Source organism: Blennius ocellaris (assembly GCF_963422515.1).
Source record: "Blennius ocellaris genome assembly, chromosome: 3".
Taxonomy (NCBI): domain Eukaryota; kingdom Metazoa; phylum Chordata; class Actinopteri; order Blenniiformes; family Blenniidae; genus Blennius; species Blennius ocellaris.
Window position 1 is genome coordinate 11,092,725 of NC_137652.1, and position 25,455 is coordinate 11,118,179.

At 39.7% G+C, this 25,455-nt stretch overlaps 1 protein-coding gene across 1 annotated transcript in view; it reads right to left on the minus strand.

The window, feature by feature from the left end:
- The window catches only part of ctnna2 (catenin (cadherin-associated protein), alpha 2), a 353,855-nt gene that overhangs the window by 12,935 nt on the left and 315,465 nt on the right, over nt 1–25,455 (minus strand). The window contains exons 13-16 of the mRNA XM_080518161.1: nt 17,258–17,409; nt 10,363–10,476; nt 3,123–3,304; nt 1,917–2,022 (exon numbers count right to left, since the gene is read on the minus strand). Of these exons, the coding sequence (XP_080374287.1) occupies nt 1,917–2,022; nt 3,123–3,304; nt 10,363–10,476; nt 17,258–17,409 (554 nt within the window). The remainder of the gene's footprint in view (nt 1–1,916; nt 2,023–3,122; nt 3,305–10,362; nt 10,477–17,257; nt 17,410–25,455) is intronic.

The following is a 25,455-nucleotide window of genomic DNA, read 5'->3' on the forward strand; positions in this document are numbered from 1 at the left end:
TCATCATGTTTTGACTGTTCAGATCCAATGATAAGACTGCCGTCTTTTACATGTACATCTTTTAAAACACACTTTGATTTAGTTTTGTCTCAAATTAGATCAAGGGCCAAGGAACAAATGTCTATCTTCTGGTTTATAGTATAGAGGAGGAATGAAATGTTTGTACGACCACTACTCTAAACTGATAGGCCAGTGATAATCAGGAGGAACAGGAAGTGATGTGATGAGGGGATTTTTCCTCATTAGGTTATATAAAAAAACGTTTTTTCACAAAATACTTGCAGTAAAGGTAGACTTTAACCTTGCAGCTCTCGTCTGCCAGTGTGATTTGTCCTCCTGAGCCTCTGCAGTGCTTCTTCACCCTTCACCTCACAACCGCCTCTTCACCAACTTTATAGGATGAAGAGACTACATCCAGTATATTTATGTCATGTCGACAATATAGAAATTCATGCATCCCTGACAACAAATGGAATACAATACAATTTTTGCTGGCTATTAATCCTAATCTGACTAAAAGAATATTCAGGCTGCTTTGCAAATTGCAAACTGCAATTTTTTTGTGACAAGTGCTTTTTGAAATGTGTCTCGTAAAGGTTGCACTGTTTTACGATTATTTGCAGACAGAACTGAGATCCTGAACTGAACATCTGGTAGCAGCAAGTTTATTATATTTAATTACATACAAATGATAAATTATATTCAGCACCAAATCAAAATTGTGAAGTAACTTTTTTAAAAGACGAGTGTTAATACGTAGAAAATTCTGTATTTTAAGAAATGAAAGGTACTCAAACATCTTTGGTCCAAATTGAAGGCACATATTTGAAGTAGTTGGTATTTCTAAGCTGAGAGAAACTTTTCATGGCTCTGACCTGACTGAGCTCGAGTGCGTCTGTACATGGACTTTGAAATAAAATGAGTTTAGCACCGTTCATCTTGGAGTTATGGTTATGAGAAGTATGCATGTCAAATCCAGTCAGTGGGGGCGGAATACGAGTATAAGGTGATAAGAGTATAAGGGTTAGTGTTACAAAGACAGGCAGAGGTCGACGATATCTGGGACAATAAAATAACTGTATGGATAACAGGAAAAATTTCTATGCAATGTGACACAAAAGGCAAAGCAGCTGTGCTCAATGTTCATGTGCAGGTCATGGGCTGACTGAAGGACTTCAGAAAAGTACTGAAGTATCAAAATACTGTGATGTTGAATTTTGATATGAGCTCCAACGTTTCTTCAGCTTATCAGCACTGGACAGATGCCCAGCTTGTGATATTAAAAGCAGCAATAATTATTCAGAGGGTTTGCCATCGAACAGCAGCTGCAATTACAATAGCAACAGGCTGCCTTAATAAATCAGTGAGTCTTGAGCTAAGCTTATTCTCACCACTTGTTAGAGACAGATGAAATGAAGAAAAACAATATACATTACCTGGAGCGCTGCTGGCATTTTGAAATACCTCCCACTTCATTTGCTGTGCACACACATCCATAGCGTGCACGCCTATTTCTTTCAACACCCATCTTCCCTCGGCACAGCACTGATTGATTAGATATTGAAAATGGTCTGTCAGCGTGTTTTAGAGAGGTACTCATCTGATAATGAATGCAACACCTCGGTTGGAAGCTAATTATATTACAGACACAACTTGGTTCTGCTGTCTTGCTCTTTCAGTGTTGGCCCCATTGGGAGACAAAGTCATGCAGCAACACAGCACTACACTCCAGCTATGCTCCTCAATGCCCGCATTAAAAATTTCAATTGACCGTGCCCACTTACTCAAAATGTACTCCTCCGTCGACTGCCACGACACAGTCGGAGACACTTTTGGGCAAATATGAAGAGTAACCATAAAAAAAAAAAAAAAAAAAAAAATGAAAGAGACAAACGCAAGAGGAGTCACAAAAGTACCTGATCTGCAACAGCGCGGGCCAATTTGTCCATCCTGGAACCGGCCTCAGCAATCTTCTTAGCCGCATTGATCACATCTGAGGAGTTCTTCAGGGGGCCTTTGCCTCTGGGAAAATTCAAGGATTGAGAAAGAAGGAAAAAGAGATTGTGGGTGGACTGGCAGAAGCAGGGGACCTGCAGAGACTGCCTTTAAAGTCTGAGCTCAACACTGTCACACAAGCTTGTGAGGCTATTAATTTGCTGTGTGCTGGAAACTGAAACATGAGACGTTACAATTTATCCAACAATACGAGATTTCCCAGATAATGGATGAAACAAACACAGTCTACCTTTATCCCTAATGATGCGTCTTGGAGAAGTGCTTTGAAGTGCAAGGAACCAAACAAGTTATGTATTAAAAGCAGAGCAGGAGCATTGTCAAAGCAGTTACAGTCAAAATAAATACAATGGGAGAGAGAGTCTGTGATTCGCAATATATTGCTCTGTGTGCCAGCACAGGAAAAGTTGATTTTTTTTTTTTTACGGGGTGTGTTTGTGTTGCCAAGCTGAGTCAGCGGGTTTTCGGCCAAGTAATAATGTTGCAGTTACGGCACCACAGTCACAAACTCTGACTAATCATGTATTTATTTTGCCGTCTCTAGTGTCCTCCGGGACTTTAAGAGTGCAGGGACACATTTTCCTGATATGCTGAGCTCAAATGAGGATTGAATGAAAAAATTTAAATACAAGAAGATGCTCGCATGGATTTCTAAATATCTGTAAATTGTTGATCCAATCACCAGTACAGTAGACCCTCGTCATCCAATGGGGAAAAGGTTGTTGGTGCATCAGAGACATGACAACAACTCACACATCCACATCCAAGAGCAATCTGAGATCATTAGGTGGGCATCTTCAGTCCTGGAGGACCACAGCATAGTTTCTTTATATAGATACTCCAATTCACCTGAATCTGATTCAAGTGTCATCTTGCAGAACGTTTGATAATAGGAAACTTTTTATAAACCACAAGTGCTCACATATGAATTATAGTCACCAAGTAACCTACTACGGTTGTGTTTCAATGGGTGAATGTGCAAACTCTTTTTGCTTTAAGGCAATGGTATAAACGACTACACAACTGCAATTCCGTCCTCTTGTTTCACACTTGACAAGTGACAAAAAAAAAAAAAAAAAGGGACAAATCCATGGCTTGACTCTTTTTACCTGGTGAAATCTGTCATCTCCATCATGATCATACACATCTGCTTGGCTAACACGATGATGTCATTTCCATTGTCATCCCACTTGGCGACCTCTGCGTCCAGCTTGCATTTCTCCTGCCTGAAGCTCTCCACCTGCTCAGCAATCTTTGCCTTCTCCTCCTGGGGAAGCTGCGCCATGATGGCCTGCAGGCAACAAGGGAGAACAGAGGAAACACAGGAATTAGAGGAGGAGGACGAGGACGAGGACGAGGAGGGTAGATATGAAGAGAATGAACTGACACAATGGTTTAAAAATACAAAAAGAAATAAGTTTTGGTAAAGGAGGGAGATAGGGTCAGAAAGGAAGCAATGATGGCTAAAAAAAAAAGAGGGATTACTTAAGAGAAATAGACTAAAGCAAAGAATATAAAAGAAAAGTCAAAGCTCCATTTTGTCTTTATTTCTTGCGTGGTGTGAAATTTTTTTAATCCACTCTAAAAAAACAAAACATGAAACATTAAGTTCTGACTATGACTATTCGTGCTCTTCTCAGAAGCTTAAAAATAAAGCTCTAAACTTTACATTTAATGACGGGACCTTTTCAAACCCCCTGACATCTCATACCCATAAAAAGCAAATCCACTTTCGCCTGCATTTTTTCTCCAATCCTCTGTTAGAATACATTTGCTCTCTTGGCGGCCTATAGGGGAAGGTCCAAAATGGCATAAATCTTGTGGCAAGGTCACTGGCGCAGTAAGGACCCAGTATTATTTGGGAGATAAATGTATAATTACCTCGCTTCTTAGACCAGAGAATGAATAATGCATTTGTTCAACATTATGTCAGGGAGGGGAGATGGAAGGAAGAGTAACCTGGTTTCCATTAGGTCGATTCTATTGACTCGAGAGGAGAAAACGAGTACAGTAAAAAGAAGAAAAGTCACCATTGTTTTTTAACCTCATCAATTATTGATCGCCCTTTAAGAATTGCTATTCACTTAATGAAATAATCACCAGTGTCCTCCGTTTCCCTCTCTCTGATTCCCTCTCTCACAGCAAAGCTGGTGTGTGGGGGTGAGCTCAGTGAGAAAGTGCGTCACTTTGCTCTTGTCCCCTGCAAGATGTGTCAGCAGCAAAATCAAAACAAAACGAAATGAAAAAATATATAGACGATTTGTCTTCTCAAATTTCTTTGAAAGAGAAAAAAAAAAAGGCAGGAATGGGAGGGGAGGGCAGGGGCACGATGAAAGAGAGAAAATTGAAATTACGGACAGAAACGGAGAAACGGGGAGGCAAAACTTTCTCATCAGAGGCTAACAGATGCGTCCATGAGCTTTGGCCTACTGATCGCTCTGTGAGCGGGATGGTGCAAAGCTTTGATAGTGGTTTGCTTAAAAAAAAAAAAGAAGAAGAAGAAAAAAAAAAAGGCAGAAACAAACAAGCAAATCCAGCCCCCTCAAGCCCAGTGTAAATTTCCTCTGCTGCTGGTGCCAAGACACACAAACAACAGCACGGAAGCAAATCCCATTAAACAGCGTGTGGGGTGAAAACAGTGCTCACATTTAAAACAAATACCAAGCTATTAAGTATTTAGGCTGCACAATGAGAGATAAACTATTTTAGAACTACAGGCAAAGCTCACTGCAGGTACACTCTCAAAACAGCTACTGCATACTGTACAGTATCATTTTAGCCACATCATCCTTAAGTTAGTAGTATATGCTATGGCACAAAATTGTTGTTGCTGGTATTAAGACATTTAGTGATCTCTATATTGATATGTTTGCATCATTTCAGCAACTCTTGGAGAAGTATCACTTGCCAAAACAGTATTTTTTTTTTTTTTTTTTTAGTTATCTACACATCCGTAGTTTCACCCGCAGTCTGACCTGCCACTTTCCTGCTCTGCCGGAGGCTTCACCTATTGACTCCTTCTTATCCCCACCTCCCGCTATAAAACGTATGATCTCACGTTTGTATGATCTGATCAATTCACTGCGGCCATCTTCTTTAGAAAAAAATCAAGACTCAGTGGAAGGGAGACCTTGGGGAAGAGATTTCTGATGAGCTTTGGGAGGTGGCTTTGCGTCGGTTCTTAGCTCATCCATTTGTGCTCGGCTTGGTCTGACCCAGTGCAAAATCTTGCATGGAATTCACTTTACTCAAGTCAGGCTCTCAAAAATGTCTAATGTTGTCGATCCTACATGTGACACATGTCATCAGGCTCCAACTATCTATAGTCATATGTTTTGGTCGTGCCCGTCGTTATTCTCCTTTTGGTCGCAAATATTTGATTCCATTTTAATTTGTAGCATGACACAATTTTGTTGTTGTGTTTGTTTGTTTTGCTTTTGTTTTGGTACATGGTGTTATATTTGACAACATTGATATTTGAAATGCCCTTATTTGTAATAATTGTTTATGTAAAAAACTCAACTTGAGCAAAAAATAAAGTTCTTGTTGAGTAATCTGTCAGATATTGTGTGACAAGGAAGAAAAATATATATCAAAATGTCTTTTTTCCCATTATATCCCATTTGCGAGAGGAAGCTGGTTTTATTTGCGTGTGTACACAACTGTTACGTCAACCATACATTTTGTTTATTTATTTCCATCCTTTAGAAGAAAAGATACAACTCTGGTGGTTTACAACCATCCATTACCAGGGTTGCTCCTGGGATGCCATTCTAGCCCAAATGATAATGTATTTCAATAAAGTAGTTTTGAGAGTGCCATAGTATCCATATATACAAACAGAACCGCAACTGATGCTGCAGCTATTCAGCATTTCAAAAGCCCCACCACAACCTCAGCGGGGATGTCAGTATCATCACTGGCCACTCCCTGCTGAGCTTTTTTTCTTCTTCTGGTGAATAACAAGGTCAAAGTGTAGACACCAGATAACATATTCCACATTCATATATAATCCTTCCTACATGCTCGGGTGACTGAACTGAGCTGTTTTGACTTTGTCTTGTGTAACACTACTTGCTGATCTGTGTTGCTGATATCATTTATAACCTTATTTTAAATTCAAATCAGCTTAAGAGTCAGAAATATTATTATCATGTTTAAAAAAAAAAAAAAAGCTCAAAAACAACAAATACTATTCTAGTCCAGACAGTAGAAGGGGTTGTTGTGTTGCTGGCTGCTTTGTTAGAGCAGGTCACGAGCTCCCCAGGATATGAGTTCCTGATTGCATGTCAACGTTCAGTGTGGACAAAAATACAATGCAGACAAAGTTGTACTGTAATTGCTGCATGATAAATAATGACATTGTCAAGTGGGCTGCAACACTGGGCACAAATGTCTGACCTCATGACATAGAGGCGATCATTAGCATCCTTGCTGTTCATCCCATTTCCCCACCCAATGTTTGACATCAATTATTTAATTATATCTATAATTGCAGCGACAACTTAGCCTGAAAAGTAGGTACACCCCTGACAAATGCATGTCATGTGTGGGATGTTTCTGTTAAATTCCACTTTAATGAGTCAGATAAATGTGATTGTCGATAGATAATTAGAGCCCTTCTCAGTTTGGTCGTTTCCGTTTTGTTTTTCTTCCCATCTCCTGCATGCAAGAGATACATTATACCAAGACGGAATGCTCTCCCAAAATACTAAAGGGAGCAAAAAGTCTCTTGAAACTCAACACAGAACAATTTGGACTGAAACACTTCTTTTTTTTAAATTAAGAATCAAGAGGTTGGGAAGAGAGAGTGAGGGATTTGGTTGGTATACCAATTCAGTTTGAAAATGGTGTGACAATAGTGAGTGTGATGGGGGTGGGGGGGGGGGGGGGGGGTTCTGAACACAAAAGAAAGCCACAGCACTGGGGTAAACACATGAGCCAATTGGGACATCAGGGGAGCAGGAAGCCCCTTGGTGATGTAGCCCCCCTTCCTCACAACTTCCCACCCTCTTCCCCTGCTCTCTAGAATTCACTTATCCCCAAATCCCTTCCCCTACTTTACTGATAACAACAAGGAGCGGGCCTTGGGAGCTTAACATAGTGGCAAATCCGGCCGAGGGAGTGCTGTGCCAATACACTCTGCGACTCGGCTACATCTGCAGGGATTAGAACGCTTTCCGGGTTTCTTCACCAAGTGCGGTGTCTTGAAATGACTTTAATTTGTTTCATTTGAAATAAACTGCCCAGCCACTCAGAGTTCAATTTTATGGATGACCTATCAGCGGTGTTATCCAATCACTGTTAAGAAATGTTTGGAGTGTGGGGGGGCTTTGTATTTGGCTCTGTGTGCATTATCCATGGCATGTTATAGTGATCGAGAGAGTTTGCATCTGCATGTACTAATAGAAAGTGATTCTATATGCAGGCCTCCTTCCCCATGTGTATTTGTCTGGAGCTTCATTATGCATGTTTGCTCTAATAATTTAGCTCCATGCATAAGTACAACACAAGTGACAAGCAGAACAGTGACACACAAGAGAAAAACCCAGGGAACAAAGGCTCCTGGGACGACCCATGACTTGATTCGATTATTTTCCCCACAGTGAAAAAGAAAGACTGTGAGAAAGTAAAGAGGAAGGCGTCATGCCTGGGTCCTGCGTGTGTGTGTGTGTGTGTGTGTGTGTGAATGAGAGAGAGACAGCGAGAGAGAGAGATACCAACAAATTGGAGAGGCTTGGAGGGATAATGACTGTAAACCTCAGTGTGCTCATGTCACCTCCTATGGAGAAAATGGATTACGCTTCTTCTTGTCTGTTTGAATAGCAACCCAGTGCACTCGTGTGGACCTGGCATGACCGTGAGAGGACGGCAAGCTTTATCCCGACACGAAAGTCTGAGGCGGACTGAGCAGATCACCAGTGGTTCGCAGCAAACATTTTAAATGTTTAATCTATGTGAGCATAACACAATCTATGAGCAGAAAAACTGGCAATATCAATTGAAGTGTATGAGAGGCTTTGTCAGGATGCCAGATATATAGTATGCAATCCATGATAATGTAAACTAAATGAACAAATTGGAGTAATTTCATGTTCTAACACGCTGCAGTGCACAGCTTTGTGCTGTGATCCAATATGAGCTTCACTGTACAGCTCGTGGATGTGCATGAAGGATCCTGGAATTAAGTCATGTCATCTGTTAATCAACCTTATATTAGTGCATTACAGTCACAAGTTATGACAAAGGGACAAGTTGCGCCTTCAAAGTGTTCCAAGAAGAGCTGCCCACTCAAAACTCAGCTGAGTGCCAGAAAACTAGTTAACAGTTTGGTGCTGTGAAGCTCCTTTGTGTGTGAGCACTGGTGCGTCTATGCTCAGATGGTCCTGCGATGTTGCTCTGCGGGTGCTTTAGTGGGAGTATACATACAACACACTCAAAGTACTTCACACCCAGGACCCCCACGGTCATTCTGGAGCAGCTACTGTGCACCCAAATAAATTTCATATCCCACTTTTACAGTAAATCAGTTGAACTGAATAACTTAATTAAACACTTCCCTAAAGTGAATGCCGGAATTCAAAAAGTCCAGGTTAGTGTTATTAAAGCTGTTTTGGACAGTGCTGATATAAAAAGTATTTATATTTAGCTTTTAAGAATATTTTTCTGAAGTGCATTATGACTCCCATCTCTCAGGTAAAAAAATACAACAGATGAATAATATAGACTCACATCATGTGGGAGGGGTGACTTTGGGGTGGAGGAATGGGTCAACACAATGCTCAATTTTGCTCACTACTTCCTGCCTCCCACCAACAGGATATATTCAACAGGATGAACTCTTCTACCTCAGTGTCATGATAAACAACATATTTTTTTGTTTATTTTAAGGTTTTGTTGTCCGTAATTACTTGAACATACTGGCAACTGAAACAACATTTTAAAAATAGCCTGAAAACTTCCACTTGTTGACTCGGAAACAATGACAGAGCACAAAATGCTGTAATCCATAAAATAATGCAAAACAATTTCCCCACCTACAAAGTGAAAGTTTTTTGCAAAGGCTTGTGCTTTGGTCATGATTAAGAATGACTTTCTATTTATGGTGTCAATAATGTTTCCAACTCCATGTGATGCTATATATCAAAAGTTGGGCAAGATCATTGTGAGCACCACATATGACTCAGTCACACTACCAACTGGCCAGATTGTGACCAAACACTTCGAACACAAGCATATATGAGAATCAATGCTAACTTCTTGAAAAAACAAAAAACAATAAGAATGAAAGTGTGTGTACGTACCTACAATGAATATCAAGTTTGAATGAGACTCTCCTCTTCTCATTACTTGTGAAACCAATGATTTATTAATTTATTGTGGGCTGCAAATAATAAGGGCAGAGCTCTCATGTGGTCCCAATTAATAAAGTCTGCTATCTTTGCCATAGAGTTCAACATCATACTATTTTTGCCATGAGGGACCCTTCCCCAGTGCAGGTTGTATATGATACTTTAATATGTAGTGATTTTGTGAGCCTTATGTCCGATGAAATTGGTTCTTTGTGTTTGTCTTTACTATGGAAAACTAGTAGAGGAAAGGCTATAGCAGTCCGACGTGCAGATTTGGTCACACTGAGCTTCTGTTTTGATTGCATTCATTTCTCCTTTTTTCCTGCATTAGCCCCACATGTGCAGACTGTGTCCAGACCCAGACAGTATAATGCAGCCATGTGCCACAGGGAAAGGCATGAAGCCAAGGCACACTCCTGCCATCCACAATCCATTCAACATGCGACACACCGCTGGAGCCTCTGTGTTGCTGGAGGGGAGCAAACACTGATACCCTCTTAATGTTCTTTAAGCTGGGCCCAAGTGAAAAATTGCTAATGTGCAACAAAGCCCAGACTGAGCTGATCATGACTGGAGCCTTGGCACAGTGCTATACTGTATTTTGTCTCTTGGCGAGTGTCTGAAGGGGATTTAGTAATTACTTCTTTGTTTGTGATTGCAATTTTACACCTGCCATCCCTGAACAACGTTTATTTAAAATAATAGTGCTTGTTATTATCGTTTCAATGGACTTTCATGCTATGTAAGTGGATCAATCGATTCACATGTGGCCAGCGAGCAGGGTTGAATATTAAGGAGGTGTACAGTTCTGAGTTGGACCAGTGCCTATTGCTGAAGCAGCAACACAACACTTACCTATATAAGAAATTTCAGGTTGTTGCACACCTTTTACCCAAACCAAATAGATGTTCTTTCGCCCGTATTTTATGCGTCAGGTTTTATAACTGAGGTACATTCCAAAAGTTTCAGCACAGTGGGGAAGTGAACTTGTACTCACCCGGGCACTTTGTCCAGCAATAAGCTGGTCATCTTCAGTCTGGACGCTAGTCCTGCTGCGAGTATCATAGTCTTCCTGTTCAAAGTCGGAGTCATCTTCCAGCTCTTCTGGTGTCTGTGAGAAACACAAAGACAAGGTCAGACAAAGAGTCAGAGATCGAGAGCAGAACTGGAAAGGAGGAAAATCATCTGTAACATGAATTGACAAGTGACAAAGAGAAGTATACTCTGCTCTCAAAATCTATTGTGCACAAAGTGTGTGCTTTTTTTCATTATGTTTTTCTGAGTTGTTTTCAGGATCCAAATTCAGCTCAGGAAGAGAAGGAAGAAAAAGCAAACCGTCAGTGTCTTTTAAGACCTCAAAACTGTTTGACTGCTGTAAAATGAGCATAGGCAGAAGCATTATTTGACTTGTAAATATCTGAGGTGAGAAAGTATACTTCTGTATACAAGGATGCATAAAAATACCAAAATTGTCAGGTTTTAGTCAAAAGAAACACATTTTGGGGCGAGACAAATGAAGGACAGAGTGGGTTATTTTAAGGATGTGTTAATTATTTGGACAACTGATTAAAATCAATGAATCCCTTTGAAAATGAGAGGCAAAGTGTGAGTGAGAAGCACAGAGCAGCCGCTACTAAAGAAAATGAAAAGGGTTGAAAGATGTACACATGTTAGCTAAGTTAAACCTAAAGTAAAAAAAAACTATTGTTTTGAATATGAAAGGTTTTGCCTTGCATTTGAATATATAATATGTGTACATATCTGCATAGTTTGCACATTTATGGAGTGAATATTTTTCTTTGAAAAAAAAAAAAAAGTATAATAACTGTAATTCTGAAACATTGGTTCTTCGGCCAGTGTTGTCAGTGTGTATATTAAGTATTTTTTTCAAAAAGTGCTAAAAAAATCAATTTGTATCCTCTTCAAATAAATATAGATTGTGCTGTTCCTGCTACATTTCTGCATCGGCACAAAGTGAATGACTAAACACTTAATAAGCATTTTTTTTTTCCTCTGCTCGCTTTAAATGGCTGTCTTGCTAATGAAGATTGGCAAGATTCGCTGGCAAATTTCAGCACAGGCTTCTTATTCTAATGGCGTCGATTCGAATGTAAATGGGTAGCATCACTATATTAACAAATGCTGGACAACTAACCAACTTTAGAGTGGAGAATTTCATTAGTGCTGTTATGGTCTCGTTTACTGGTTTATTTTAGCTTTTTGTCAGTTTATGGTTCCTGGTGTCCTTATGTTGTGATCACTTTCTGACACAATTCTTCTTCTGTGTTGTTATTAAGTATATGTTATGGTTTATGTCAGATTTTATATTTTCCTTTATGTGCTCATGTGTACCGTTTCTTCTTTCAGCTGTAATTCACATTAAATCGTTATCTGTGCCTCGTAGCTGCATATCGATATGTGCCGTCTCTCGCTTGCTCAGTTTGTCCTCGTCAGTGACACTCTGTGACATTTTTGTAGAAGTGTCCCAATCTGACTTTTTTGCCCATATGTATTCTGAACTGAAGGGAGCAAGATGTTCTTTCCTTTATCATTTGGTCAAAATTGTACTTGGTTTGATTAGACCTTTTTTTTTTTTTTTTTTGATATTGATGAACATCAGGATGTGTAGTAACAAGCAGTTTTCAAAAACACATATTTATTCACAATAGTGACAATAATTTCAGGACTCATGCTTGCACATGTGCAACATTGCAATTCAAGTTTCCTCCTTACATACAGTTTAGTGTATACATTTTACCGTCTCCAGTGTCCTTGGCCTATTCTCGCAGAGATCTACCATGCTGGTTTCACACCAGTTGTATAAGGCCTCCTAACAACAACTTGTATCTGCCTTCACCATTCCTCTGGTATAATCACCAAGTCGGCATTCATTGGACACACCTGAAATTTAACTGTCCTTAGTTCACACCACATGTTTCTGAAGGCTGACGTGCTGTAATTATGCAGACTACGACTGAATATTAAACAACGAATTTAAATCTACCTTTTTCTGATCTATTTCAAGAAGAACAAATGCACTATTTCTGTCAACACGGGGTGCTGCTTATGATGTCATCTTCTGTAAATGCAGGTTAAGTCGGAGTCATAGGATTGGACTCCAAATGACAGCAAAAACAAGTGATTTTCGACTTTATTTCATAAAGCATACGTCAAAACTAAACAAGCTTTAAAATGTTTTTGAATGAGCTCAAACATCATTTTGGCAATACACAACAACAACAACAACGTATTCACATATTATGCAGACAAGCTTTTATCACAGATGTATATCAAATAATAGAATCATTTATCTTGGTGCAGTGTTTTAGAAAAAAACAAACCAAAAAAACAAAACACTGCGCTTCAACATCCAGGAAAGTGTGGGATCATAGGTGGCTCAAAGGCCAAGCTTACTTCACAGCTTTCTCAAATAATTTTGAGGGTGGATATAAAGGTTTTTTTTAGAGGTATGAAACATAATATTAACACAGCTGTATGTGGGCACGGTGTCTCAGTTGAGTTTGAAGCGGTCAAGATCACTCAGTTCCTGAATCATTCTCTGAACTTTGGGTTCAATTTCTAGCACGCCACAACCCGGGAAAAACACATCTACAGTACATGTTCAAAATCCTTCATCCAATAGGCTGACATTTGAAGACAGCAGGAAATAATGGTGCTGTCACAGTTGTCCATTTAAAGAGCTCAGAGGTGCCTGGTGAATCATAATGATTAGTAGTTAAGAGTTGCACAAAAGCTGTACTCACATGGGCCATGCAACAGTAAGTGCACCAAACAGCAGGTAGCTCGCAGGTCTTTGGCAGCAAGTATTAGCGAGCACTGGTGCAATGAGATGAAAGCTGTATAAATTAAAGTAAAATGTATGCCCACTGTTCCCTAATGAGGGGTAATAATGACAGAATAAAAAAGGAGAAAAGCATAAAGGAAGAGTCTTCACATGCTCCTAATAAGTTATTTACACAATGCTTGGGCCATATGGAGTTCCATTAGGCACTATTTCAAATATTTCTATTTATCTAGTGTCGCAGCAATACTCTCACTTAATGATTGCATAACAGTGTGTCATCCTCACATTCATTTGTAATGAATGCTGTCAAAAAACTACAAAAGCACTTTATGACACACACTAAGTTTTTCTTTTAATCATTTGATCACACAGTGAGTTACTTTGCTTTATTGTTTGTTTTATCTACTTACTGTCTGTTCCTGTTATACAAAAACAAATTACACCATATTATTTGTGGATTGACCTAATTTCCCCATGGAAAATAATCAAATTTTGCTTAAAAATAAAAATGGCATCCTTGAGTCATCGGGCTTGGTGTTTGAATGTTCGTGGAGGGACTTTCTCTCTGAATGTGACTTCAATTATAGCTGAGCTATAAAGATCCATGGTAATGGAACCAGGTATTCCTCAGCTAATTTACTGTATAACTCCACGTAACTACAAGTAAGAAAAAAAAGAAACCTAACAAATGTCCCAACATGTGCACCAGTATATCATAGCTCCATATCAGCTGGGTGTACTGGCACATGGTGGGTCAATAGTGATAACGGGTGTGCAAAACACACTTGACCAACAATTAGTGCAGCTTTTACACCTGAAAAACATCGGTTTTAAGTTCGCAAGCATTTCCATATGGGCTTGGTCTTTGTTTGCAAAGCAGACTGTGAGCTAAGTGAGACTTCTAGGTAAAATAAAGGACAAACAAATCTGCATACATTTCCAGCTGAATAATCTGAATTTGATGAAGCAAAATTCAATTTTTTTTCTTAATACAATAAAGTATAATATGATATATGATATACTGAAAGAAATGAGTTAAAATAGGAGTCTGGTGTGTTTCTGGTTCATGGCATAGCAACAGGACATGACAATGATACAACAAAACATGTCAATAATTTAAATGACATCAGACAACATGCCTTTTATGAATTTGTTACAAATAGATTGGTAACACAAATGGACATTTTGAGTGTTTTCTTTCCCTGCTGTCAAATAAACCACACACCATACTTGTAAAAGCCCCAAATGTCCAAATAGAGTACATAACAAGATAAAAGATTTCTCGTAGTGCTACACCCAGGCAGCCATTAGGACTGTGTGTTAAATGACCTCCCCCCCCCTCCCCCAATTCATTTCAATGAGGTCACTTTGTAGGTCCTGCAAAGGCACCAACTCAGAGATTGCTTTATTCTGTGAACACAGTCGTTCTGTTCCTCACCTTGTAATCACCACAACCGAGAATCTAATCCTTTTCTTGACAGTGATAACTTCTCAGAATTGCAAAAAAAAAACAACCCAAAAAAACAAATAACCTCTTTCGACTGGTCACACGTCCATGTTACTAAAGTAAAATAACTCTCCAGGACACCCAAACTTTGGGTTCTCTTATTTCTCTAACGCAACGCTTCTTTTATTCTCAACTCTCCGTTAAAGTTGAACTTTCTGTGTGGTATGGTTTTGATGCTGGGGAATAGGGTAAACACAGGTTATATTACAGTCTGAAACCCTTGTTCAATCTCATACATGCCTGTGTGTGTGTGTGTGTGTGTGTGTGTGTGTGTGTGTGTGTGTGTGTGTGTGTGTGTGTGTGTGTGTGTGTGTGTGTGTGTGTGTGTGTGCGTGTGTGTGTGTGTGTGTGCATGTGTGTGTGTGTGTGTGTGTGTGTAGGTACACATAAAGGGCAGGATGAAACTGTTTCCAAGAACTTTTTTAATAACTTCACACCCTTTCTTCAGACCTGCATCAGTTTTTAAACACTGTGGAGAATTGGTTCTTAATCCACTGACTGCTCGTGAAATCTGTGCCATAAAAATTCAAAAGGAGCTATTATACGCTGTAAGTAGGTAGATAAATAACACATACAAGAAAAGAGAATAAACTACACTATTACATCTGGCCCCAACATTTGCCATCTATATGATGGAGTCAGACAACAGAGAAAGTCAGGATCCTCCGAGTACTTTCCTCTAAAAGTAATTGAACTTGGATAGGATTATGAAGCCAGCTGGTCCCGGGCAGTTCAAAGCTGCCTGTTTTACATTATTTACCAACATCAAATTATTTTCCATAATTAGATTTTTTCCAGAGCAGCACTGGGAAACCTTCCAGCCTGCATAAAGTTGAATAAATGAATTACATGGGGAAGTGAGGAGGGCCAGCTTGGGTGAAAAATGCAGATCCTGTAACATCAGTATGGGTACGTGAGGCCGAGGAGTTGCTGGTGTCGTGTTGTTATGCAGCACTTTCTACACGACATGCTGCAAAAATGTTTTTGCCGGCTTCCTTCAACAGATCATGTGACAGGTTTGACATTTCGATTGGGAATTGTAAACAAGATTCCAGTGATGTTTTCCTTTGTCCCGGGGACAGATATATTTTTGTCATAAAATATTCACCATCATCTATGACAGCCAGCAGCTCGTTTCCTGTATCAATGCAACCTGAAAGTGGTGCAGCCGAAATGAAAATAAAGGGGAAAATGCAGGAAGCTATCCTGTAGGTGTAGAAATTTGTCTCATATCATGAGTCACAGTCAAGCCCACCAGTCGAATCAAATTTCAATGCAAATAGGTTTTTGTAACACGTACCAAGGTTTCCACCACATTAAATTGAATGAAGCAGCCATTGAAATTTTGTAGATATTGTCATTTATCATATATATATATATATAATATATATATGTACACACACACACACACACACACACACACACACACACACACACACACACACACACACACACACACACACACACACACACACACACACACACACACACACACACACACACACACACACACACACACACACACACACACACACACTACTCAACAGGTCATTGATAAACATGTTCCCAGCTTAAGAATAACTAAAAAATACCAGCCCACTGTTTCTACTCCTGTTCAAATAATGAGATTTGTGGTCCGACCACCGCCCAGAGAAATCGTCCTGGGGTCGGAAGTTCGGAAGTTCGGAATCCTGCAGCTGACTGAATCTTGCACTGTGTGTGAGAGCACGTTGACCCTCGCTAGCTCCCCAGATGCTGCACTGTGGCAGTCCACTGCTCCTTGCATGTGTGGTTGAGGTTAAATAGGAATAGGATGCATAAAATACTGAAAACAAATTTTCCCAAGAGCATCAATGAAAAAATGCATTCTTCTATCTTCTACTGTTCAAATGTTGGTGCTTCAATGTGAGTAAATGCTGTATGAGACGATGAGTATTAAACATTTTTAGACTACTGAATCAGTGGAATGTGGCTATAGAGGTGATTCCTGAAACAGTTCTTTTTAAGCAGGCTTTCAGAACAATGATGACTTATTTCAAGAAAAAACAAACTAGTTTTTGTAGATTAATTACATAATTTGATATGGTCAGAGTTGGGTTAATGCATTCATCCTGAATAGTCATTTAGCAGCCCGTGGAAGAAACCCAAAATATTCATATAAATCTGCACACTCAAACTGAGTGTACAAATAGTAAATCTATTTCACTTACAGTATAACAACTCTTTTACACTTCTTGAACAGGCCCCAAGGCTTTAAACTGCTAATCACATTCACTCATTCACACACATTCACACTTCAGTGGAGGCAGCTGCCATGCAAGGTGCTCAATTCACCCACAGGGATCAGCTCAAGGTTCAGTGTCTTGCTCAAGGACACTTTGACATATGGACAGATGGGGACAGAACCTGCGACCACAAACACTCTACCAGTCTAAGCCGCTGCAACTGAAAGTTGTATTTCTACGTGGAGGAGAAAAACATTTCCCGGCTTTGTCCGATTCACATTTGTAAAACATTGAAACCATTTTGGGAGAAATTTGAGGGAGTGGTTTTTTTGGGGTTTTTTTTTCGTGGACCTACCCTGATCATGAGGACAGCTTTCCTGATGTCGCGGACGCCATCGTATACCAGACGGGATGCATCGATGAACTCATTCTCTTCGAAGGACTGCGGTGGGTTCGTGCTCAGTGCCTCGATAGCTACCTCCACTTGTTCAGCAAAACGGGGCATGACTGCAGAGGGAAACAGGTAATACAGAAGACAGATTTTTTTATGATTTAAAAGAGTGGAAATGTCATGTTAAAGTTTTCAGTAAGTTGAGGCAGTGAGCGAAACATGATGCATAATTTTGACATTTTGTCTCGACACACATGTATTGCTGTGCGGAGCGAGACGACACCGTCAACCCCCGTGCAAACAACAATATGCTCTTCACACATCGCACTCCCATTAGCTAACTCTCTTTGGCACTGCAAGGTTGGCCTGTCTGTCACACATCTGTTTGTTGCCATGTGGCTGGTGGATGTGCATGTATGTTTGCACAATAGCCGGGAGATGGCTGTGTGCGCCTCACTGTTACAGTAAAGGACGCTGACTTGCTAGCTCAGCCTGTCAAATCACAATGTCGATGAAGGGAAACAAACTCATCACAGTCTTTTGAGTCAAACAAAAGCCGACCAACAAAGGGAAAGTCCCCATAGACCATAAAAATGGTTGGTTTTGTTGTCAGTATCAATTGGCTAGACCTGATGGAGAAGCTTTATGGTCTTTGTGTGTTCAAATGAATTGTGCTGAATGTGAATAGACATTGTTTAATATTCACGATTTGGGCCGAATGTTAAAATATTATGCAGGCTACCTTTCTACGTAATCTCCCGCTGTGTCACAATAATTGAATGCACAGTATAATAATGTATTTTCACCATGGACTTTGTGCTATAAGGAATTACCATAACAAAAGCAGCGGTTTACCTTGACAGACAGTCCCCAGCCAGAAAAAGGTCTTCGTATAATTTTATACTTCAGGGTCTTTAATTTCCAAACACTACAAATTCCTATAACCACAAAATTATGTTTGATAGCACCTGAGCATTATTATTATTATTATTATAATTGCTTTTTTTTTTTAAATCAACAATAAACATACAAAGAAAGAGAGGGGAAGTTGCTTTATGAAAACATATCTATACAACTTTGGAAATGGCATGCAACAACTATGCAGTGATCAAGGGTTGATTTCTGAAGACTCATTTAAAACAACACTCTTCCAGAGGAGGTGCAATGAGGACAGTTGTGTAAGAAAATCAGGGGAAACAAATGGGATCGTGTGGCTTGAGTGGTGAGTCAGCTGGGATTTTGTTATTATTCGCCACACTTTCTCCCTTTCTTCCATGAAAAGTGTACTAAATCAATTAACCAAGTTGCATTAAAGGTGTATCTGCAGTGTACTTATTTGTCTGATATAAAATACAAGCTATATTTCACCAAACATAAAAACCACAACAGTAAGTCTCTACCCTTTCTTCTTTTCATTTTTAATTCAGTTTAATCCACTTACTGGAGAAGTGTAAAATAGGCTTTTGGGAATTGCTAGGAAGGCGTTTTAAATAGAAATATTTAAATGTTCTCCAAGCTCTTAATGAGCAAAGTTGCTGATGGTAAGGAGTAATTTCCCTCATTCCAGTTGAAAAATGATGAAGGGAATTAAATGTGACCATGTAGGAATGGATTTTTTTCACTCTCCAGGCTTAAGCATAGTTTAAGTGAGAAGTTATGGAAGTACAATAAATGCTTGGAATACTCAAAGCAGAGATGGTGTGCCCCATTGACGTGTTTAACAAGACATAAACGGCACTGTTTCTGACGTCTGAACTTCAATTTCAGATTAAGACAACGCAATTTAGGGTTTTATATAATGAGATGTTATTGGGTAAAAAAAATACTTAACAAAAGTGAATGAAAGCATTTGCCCGACACAGACGATGCCATTCCTTCAGGAGTAGATCTGTAAATAGGATCTTATACTAAACTGAAGCCAATTTTATGTTAGTGTTGTAGCAGTGGTGCATTGGAGTAGTGAAAAGGAATCCCGTACTACTGGTATATTGTCTTTTTTTCTTTAGGTTTCACATGTATACTGAATCATGTCTAGATTGCACCCTGCCTTTGACCACAGTCAGCTGGGATCAGCTCCAGTTTAACCGTTTCTTGATCTGGGGTAAAGTTAGCCATCGCTGATTTGTCATTTTTCAACCTAATGTGAAGTCAAATGTTTAAAATGTTTGCCGCTCAGTGAGGGTACGGCGGTTCAATTCTAGTCCAGAACCATACTATGGGATTTGCATTTTCTCCACAGGCACAGGCTTTTTTCCAGGTACTACAGCTTTTTTCCCACTGCTCAAGAGCTAATTGATAGCTATAGCTACATTTCCTGTAGTTGTCAGTATTTTTGAGATTGACTGTGTGTGTCAGTGTATACCTTTCAATGGTCGAGAAAACTGCTCAGAGTCACCTGCTCTTAACCCATTTTGTAGTGTGGCCAGTTATTAGGATTTGTACACAATGCTGTATTCATCAGACTCCAGTGAAGAAGAGAGACAAATACATAATACTGTGGCCCTCCAGGACTGGGAGTGCCCACCTCTTGGTGTGTTTAAGTTGTTGTGGTCTCAGTGAGAGACTGGCAACCTGTACATGGTATGCTGTTCCTTTTTCCCCCGCTGTCAGCTGCAATCAGTTCTAGCTTCACACCTCTGGCTTTTTGGACACAGCATAGAGAAAGGATGGAGGATCTGTTTTGGATGATGGATGGCTGAGCTGTTTTGTATGTTGATGCATGATGTGAACTCCCTTTCACAGATCAATACAGAGTTGTCATTTGGTGACAGGCTGATGACCAGTGAAAGCAGAGTTTGGACAGTTGGGCAATTTCCTGTCAGTGAAATTTGCTGTGCACATCTGTGAGGCTTTTTTGGTGCCAAAAGCCGTGCAAGGAACACAAGGAAGAAAGAGCAAGTGCAGGTATGGATTCTTTGTATGCTATGGCACATGCATATCAAGACAAAAACAATGGCCATCATCACAAACATTTTGAGTTGTATTTAAATGCAAATGCTGTGATAAATGCAGACAGATATCCTGCTGTTCTGATTGCATTGAAAGAAGTACTTTTTAAATCAAATATCACATTATATGTATGATGCTTTTTTTATACTCAACGATCAAATGCGCAAGAAGAGTTTGTTACAATCCTTGCTGACAGGACTGTGACATATTATCTGCAAAAGTAACTTTTGCCTCTTGATATGCATCAGATTTCTGCTTCACATGGAGCAACCATTCAAGGAAAAATAGGTTTCATACTTTTGTTTGCAGAATATGCCAGAGCCACATCTTCCTCTGGCAAAGCGTCAGTCTGCTGCCATTATGGTAATTTTATCAACACTGAATGGAAATTTTGGCAGCAAATGCGCAGAGTTGACACAATAATGCTTAACATGTAAATAAATCCTTTTAATTAATCACTCCCCAGCCAGTAGATGTGCTTAAACCGGCATAAAAAATGATTATATTTGAAGCTGGAACATCAGTAAAGCAGCCCTCGATGATCTATAAATTTGCATAAGTGATTCGTACAGTACTGGTCGTCCACAGCTGCTTCTTATGGGGTGAAAAGCTTGTCCTCCAGTTCATTAAACCCCTGCAGACATCTGAAGGCAGCAGAACACATCTGTTGATGAATCTGCACTGTTTGATTTAAGATGTATGCAGTGCCACAGTAACACACCATTATGTCAGACTGCCTACCGTGTTTACCTTTACTAAATCACATGCAAATCACACTGGCCTGTTGTACACTAACCCCGCACCGCGCTGAAAACTAAACTATGTCACAATAAAGTATTCTGTAACTGCTTATGATGTCAAAAACCCAAACAGTCCTGGATTGATGCTGTCATCATAAACAGCTGCGACATTGTCTTCTTATTTCCTGTAATTTATACAAACCACACCATTAGCATCAGTTGTGTGTGCCTGCTCACTCTAGACTGTGAAGCCTCAAATGATCACATTATGCTGGATTGATCAGTTGTTGTCATCATATATCACTGTAATTATCTTTATCATTATTAAAATGCAATACAGCGATAAGGCTCATCTCAGAGTGTTGGCTTACTGGAGGTTCCTCGGTTTTCTAAAAGCAGAATAGGAGGCAGAGCTTTCAGCTATCAGGCTTCTCTCATGTGGAACCAGAGTTCAATTCTACGTCTGCCCTTGTCTGGATTTAAAATCATCTCACAATGTCTTTGGACAAACTTCAATCACTCAATTTTCCCTGATTTAACACATGTGTGAGAAGCAAGTATTTGTGTGATAGCGACATGAAGGACAACTCCAGGGAGTTCCATATAAACATTTTCCAGCAAGCTATGCAAAGCACAAGCTGACTTGAATGACATTTGTAAACCACAGATCTGCAGTGTTCCCCTTAGCTCTAAATGTAAACAGACGGTACTTTGAATTTGGACATTTAATATTAAAGACAGCTCACAATTCATCAGTCAGGTCATGAAATTCCTGCAGACACCGAGGTAAAATGAGGCCGGTGGCTTTATTATTGTGGCTGATAGGTGTCTGTTACACTGGCATACAATGTAAAATACCTATCCTTTAACTCACCTTACTGATCTTTCTCTGCTCTAACCCAGTGGAAAGTGTTTCACCTAGATCCTCCTCCAGAACTGCTTTTCTCATTGCAGTTTCCTCATCAGTACTCTCCAAAGTCCCGCCTCCATTTATGCACTGATTAAGAGACCTAAGCTCCTCTCCTTGCAAGCTCTGAGTTTGCCATCTGTTTCTCATTCTGCTTTTCCCCCACACCATCATTACAACAATGGACACAGATTTAAAAAGTGACTCAGCAACTGTTTGTTGCGTAGCTATAGGCTGTATAAGGAAGCCATTTTCTAGTGTTTAAATAGATCCAATTCACCCCGCCATTTACCCCCAAGTATAAACAGCTTTCTCTAAGTTAGAAGCTGGTGGAATCACCAGTTGGAAACTGATTAAAGATTATAAAAATGCTCCTCTGAGCTATTATGTTAGAGGTAGACAGTATGAAGTGCCTTTACTTTTATCCCTTTGTTCCTGCTGCACTTGTTTTTAGTGCGTTTGATCTACTGATTTATAGGCATGACATGTGGGTGGCAGTGTGAGCATGTGTGTTATTACTCCCTGCAAAACCCTGGCTAAATCCTATTTACTGTGCCCCGATGCAATAACAAGGAGCAACACCACCCTGCCTTTTCTGAATAGCACACTGACTCAGGCCGTATATCAGTTTTTTAATTTGCCCTCACTGGGCACCACATTAGTGATCAACTTTTAAAACTGCCCCCCTTTTTGAGAAGACGATTAGTTTAAACATGAAGAGTTAGTAGGTAGAAAGCTGTATCTAGGTAGATCGAGGGAAGAGGGGAGGGGGGGGGAGGAAAGGGGGGAGAGAGAGCAGCCATAACCACTTTCCCATTAGGCTATTGATTTTTCTCCCTCTCAAGGACATGCTTCAATCTCGGGCCCATGTGTGGACTGTCTGTCAGGAATCTATGGCTAAGCTATACACAGAAGAGTTGTGTGCCTTGGCAGCCTGCATTTGGCCTGGTCATAAATCGGACCACACTCAATATGAGAGAGGGACGGGGAAAATGAGACAAGGTCAAAGGGCAGGCGACTGAGATGAGCGAATTGTCAGCATGACAGGTGTCAGAGGGACATGCAATGAGTGTTTGCGATTGGCATGAATGGCCGTGGGCATAAACACAGGGCAATGAAACAGAAACACAAACAACCAAATCTCTCTCTCTCTCTCTCTCTCTCTCACACACACACACGTTTGCACTCACACAGACTGAGGCCATACATAAATGTTTTACACATGCGCCCCGTTGAGAAAATGGGAAAAAAAGGGGACTACATCAATGAATTCCACTAAAATCCGCGCTCACATCGCTTAGTGAAATCCTGGGTGACAGTTATTGATTTTTTTTTGGTGGAGTCAAGCTAATTGGACCCAGTACCCTCTAAAAAGTGTGTGGTCCTATATCCGTTTCCTTTGTTCAGCTACACTTAATCATCTTTCCTCCAGCTATAGATTTCTTCTTGACTGTGTTCAAATCCATAGACATTGGGTCTGTGAGGACCAAGGGGAGAGGGAGGCAAAAGTTAACAAGGATCAATAAGTGCTTTATGGTCCAGATCAGATGTGCATGGTAGCCCTTAAAAAGCCAACTACCACTAAGAGAGAAACAGGAAGGGAAAACACAACAGCTCTTCATCAAAGAGAATATGGACTCAATGAAACACGGGTCTAACATAGATGCTGGTTTCCCCCCTTTAACGTCTTAATTAGCACTTAAAGCGGAGGCCACGGACAACACTGGATGTCTGTTTCATCTATGTGGAGTTTACTGTCTTTGCCTTGACCTTAGGATTAAGTGAGACATGTTATATAACCAGCTACTATCAATGTTGTGCGAGGTTTCCTGCTACAAGCAAGGTAATCTGTGAAGAACCTGTGGATGAAAGAATGGAGTTTGCTTATACAAGCATTGTAGTTTATGGTATCTCATGAATGAAATTAATGACTAGCAAAATCACAAACTCACTTACGGTAGTTTAGTTTGCTAAAATAATGCACATATAGACATGCATAAAAGTTATAATGATATGAACATGTAGTTTCAGTCACCAAAAACATGCGCAAAAGAAGACGCACAATTGCTATAACCACACCCCAAAGGCAATAGACATAATTAAAAATGCAAAAGCTACAACTAAGCTATTAAAAAGACATCACTTGAAGTTTGCATGATCTCTCCATTGGTTTGTAGGCTTTCTCTGAGTACTATGGTTTCCCATAGTTCAAAACATGCATTTGAAGGTTAATTAGTAACTTTAAAAATGACCATAGTATTGAATTGGATTGGTTGCAGCCTTCTATAACCCCCAAATTGAAAAAGCGGCATATAAGTTGGATAAAAATGGGATTTATTGCAGTTCTTAAGTATGTCATATGCTGTGGTTGCAGTGGTTGTCGCCATATTGTCCATGATGTTCTTAGACTTCACTTGGACTTTAATCGAACTGCACCAATTTGTGTGGATGCATACAGAGACCGCAAACTTTCACACTTCCACAATTGCACCTCCCTTGCACCAATGGTCAGCACACCATTAAAAAAAAGCAGTTCAACAATACAAATGCAAAAACCACCATAACAGTCATTTTGATAGAAAGAATGCAACAACTTCTGCATTTTAGCAACACTTCTGGGCAACCTATGTACATACAATTTGCTGATCAACTAACTTTAACCACTTTCCCCTTTGGCAAGCTGAGATGCAGATACAATTTACTGACTAAATTAAGCTTCATTGATATTCTGATATTCAGATTATATCCTGAATCAAAGTGATAACCAGTGTCAGATTTCCTACATAGTCAATAGAAACCTCTGCAACTTACACTATTCCTTTCAGGAACTTACCAAAGTGACTTATGTTGTCATTTCTACCTTGGTGCAAGGTGTCTGATAAATATACATGTAAATTATCTCGTAAACTTTTAACTACGTCTCTTTGGGCATCTAAAATCTGGCATAAATTCTGTCCTTTACCCAGTATTTAATAAATTATGAGACTGCTCCCATTAACAAATGCTGTGCATTTAAACGCTGGATTAAATTAACACGCACGCACACAGGCATGCACACACACTAATATATGTCCCGCAGATAGCACATGTTTTAAATGTTCGGGGGGTAATTACTGTTGACGATGCATATCAGCAGGTCTGCCAAATAAAGGTCAGCCCTGTTGTTACTGTTTTTCTTGTCAACAAGATATGAAAACTAAATTCCAGGTTCACGATCACACTGTGACTCCCAAGATTTTTGCTCATCATTTAAACTAAATATAATCACACTACAAAAATGTGAGGAGTTCATGTCAACAGCAGGTCACACATGCTCTGGTACAAGTGAGAGGTTTAGTACATTATCTCTATGAGTGAATGGTTGGAGTAATCAATTGAGATAGCTTGTGGCTTTGTTTGAACTTTACCAGCTATGCATACTATTAGAGAGTTTAGCATGTAAACCGTCATCCAGCTAAACTTCAACAGCCATTATGAACAAAAAAAAATGTGATACCTTTCTGAAAAATGGAAGAATAAAAATGAAGAACCATCAACTTCAGTACATTACAGCCCACCAAAATTGT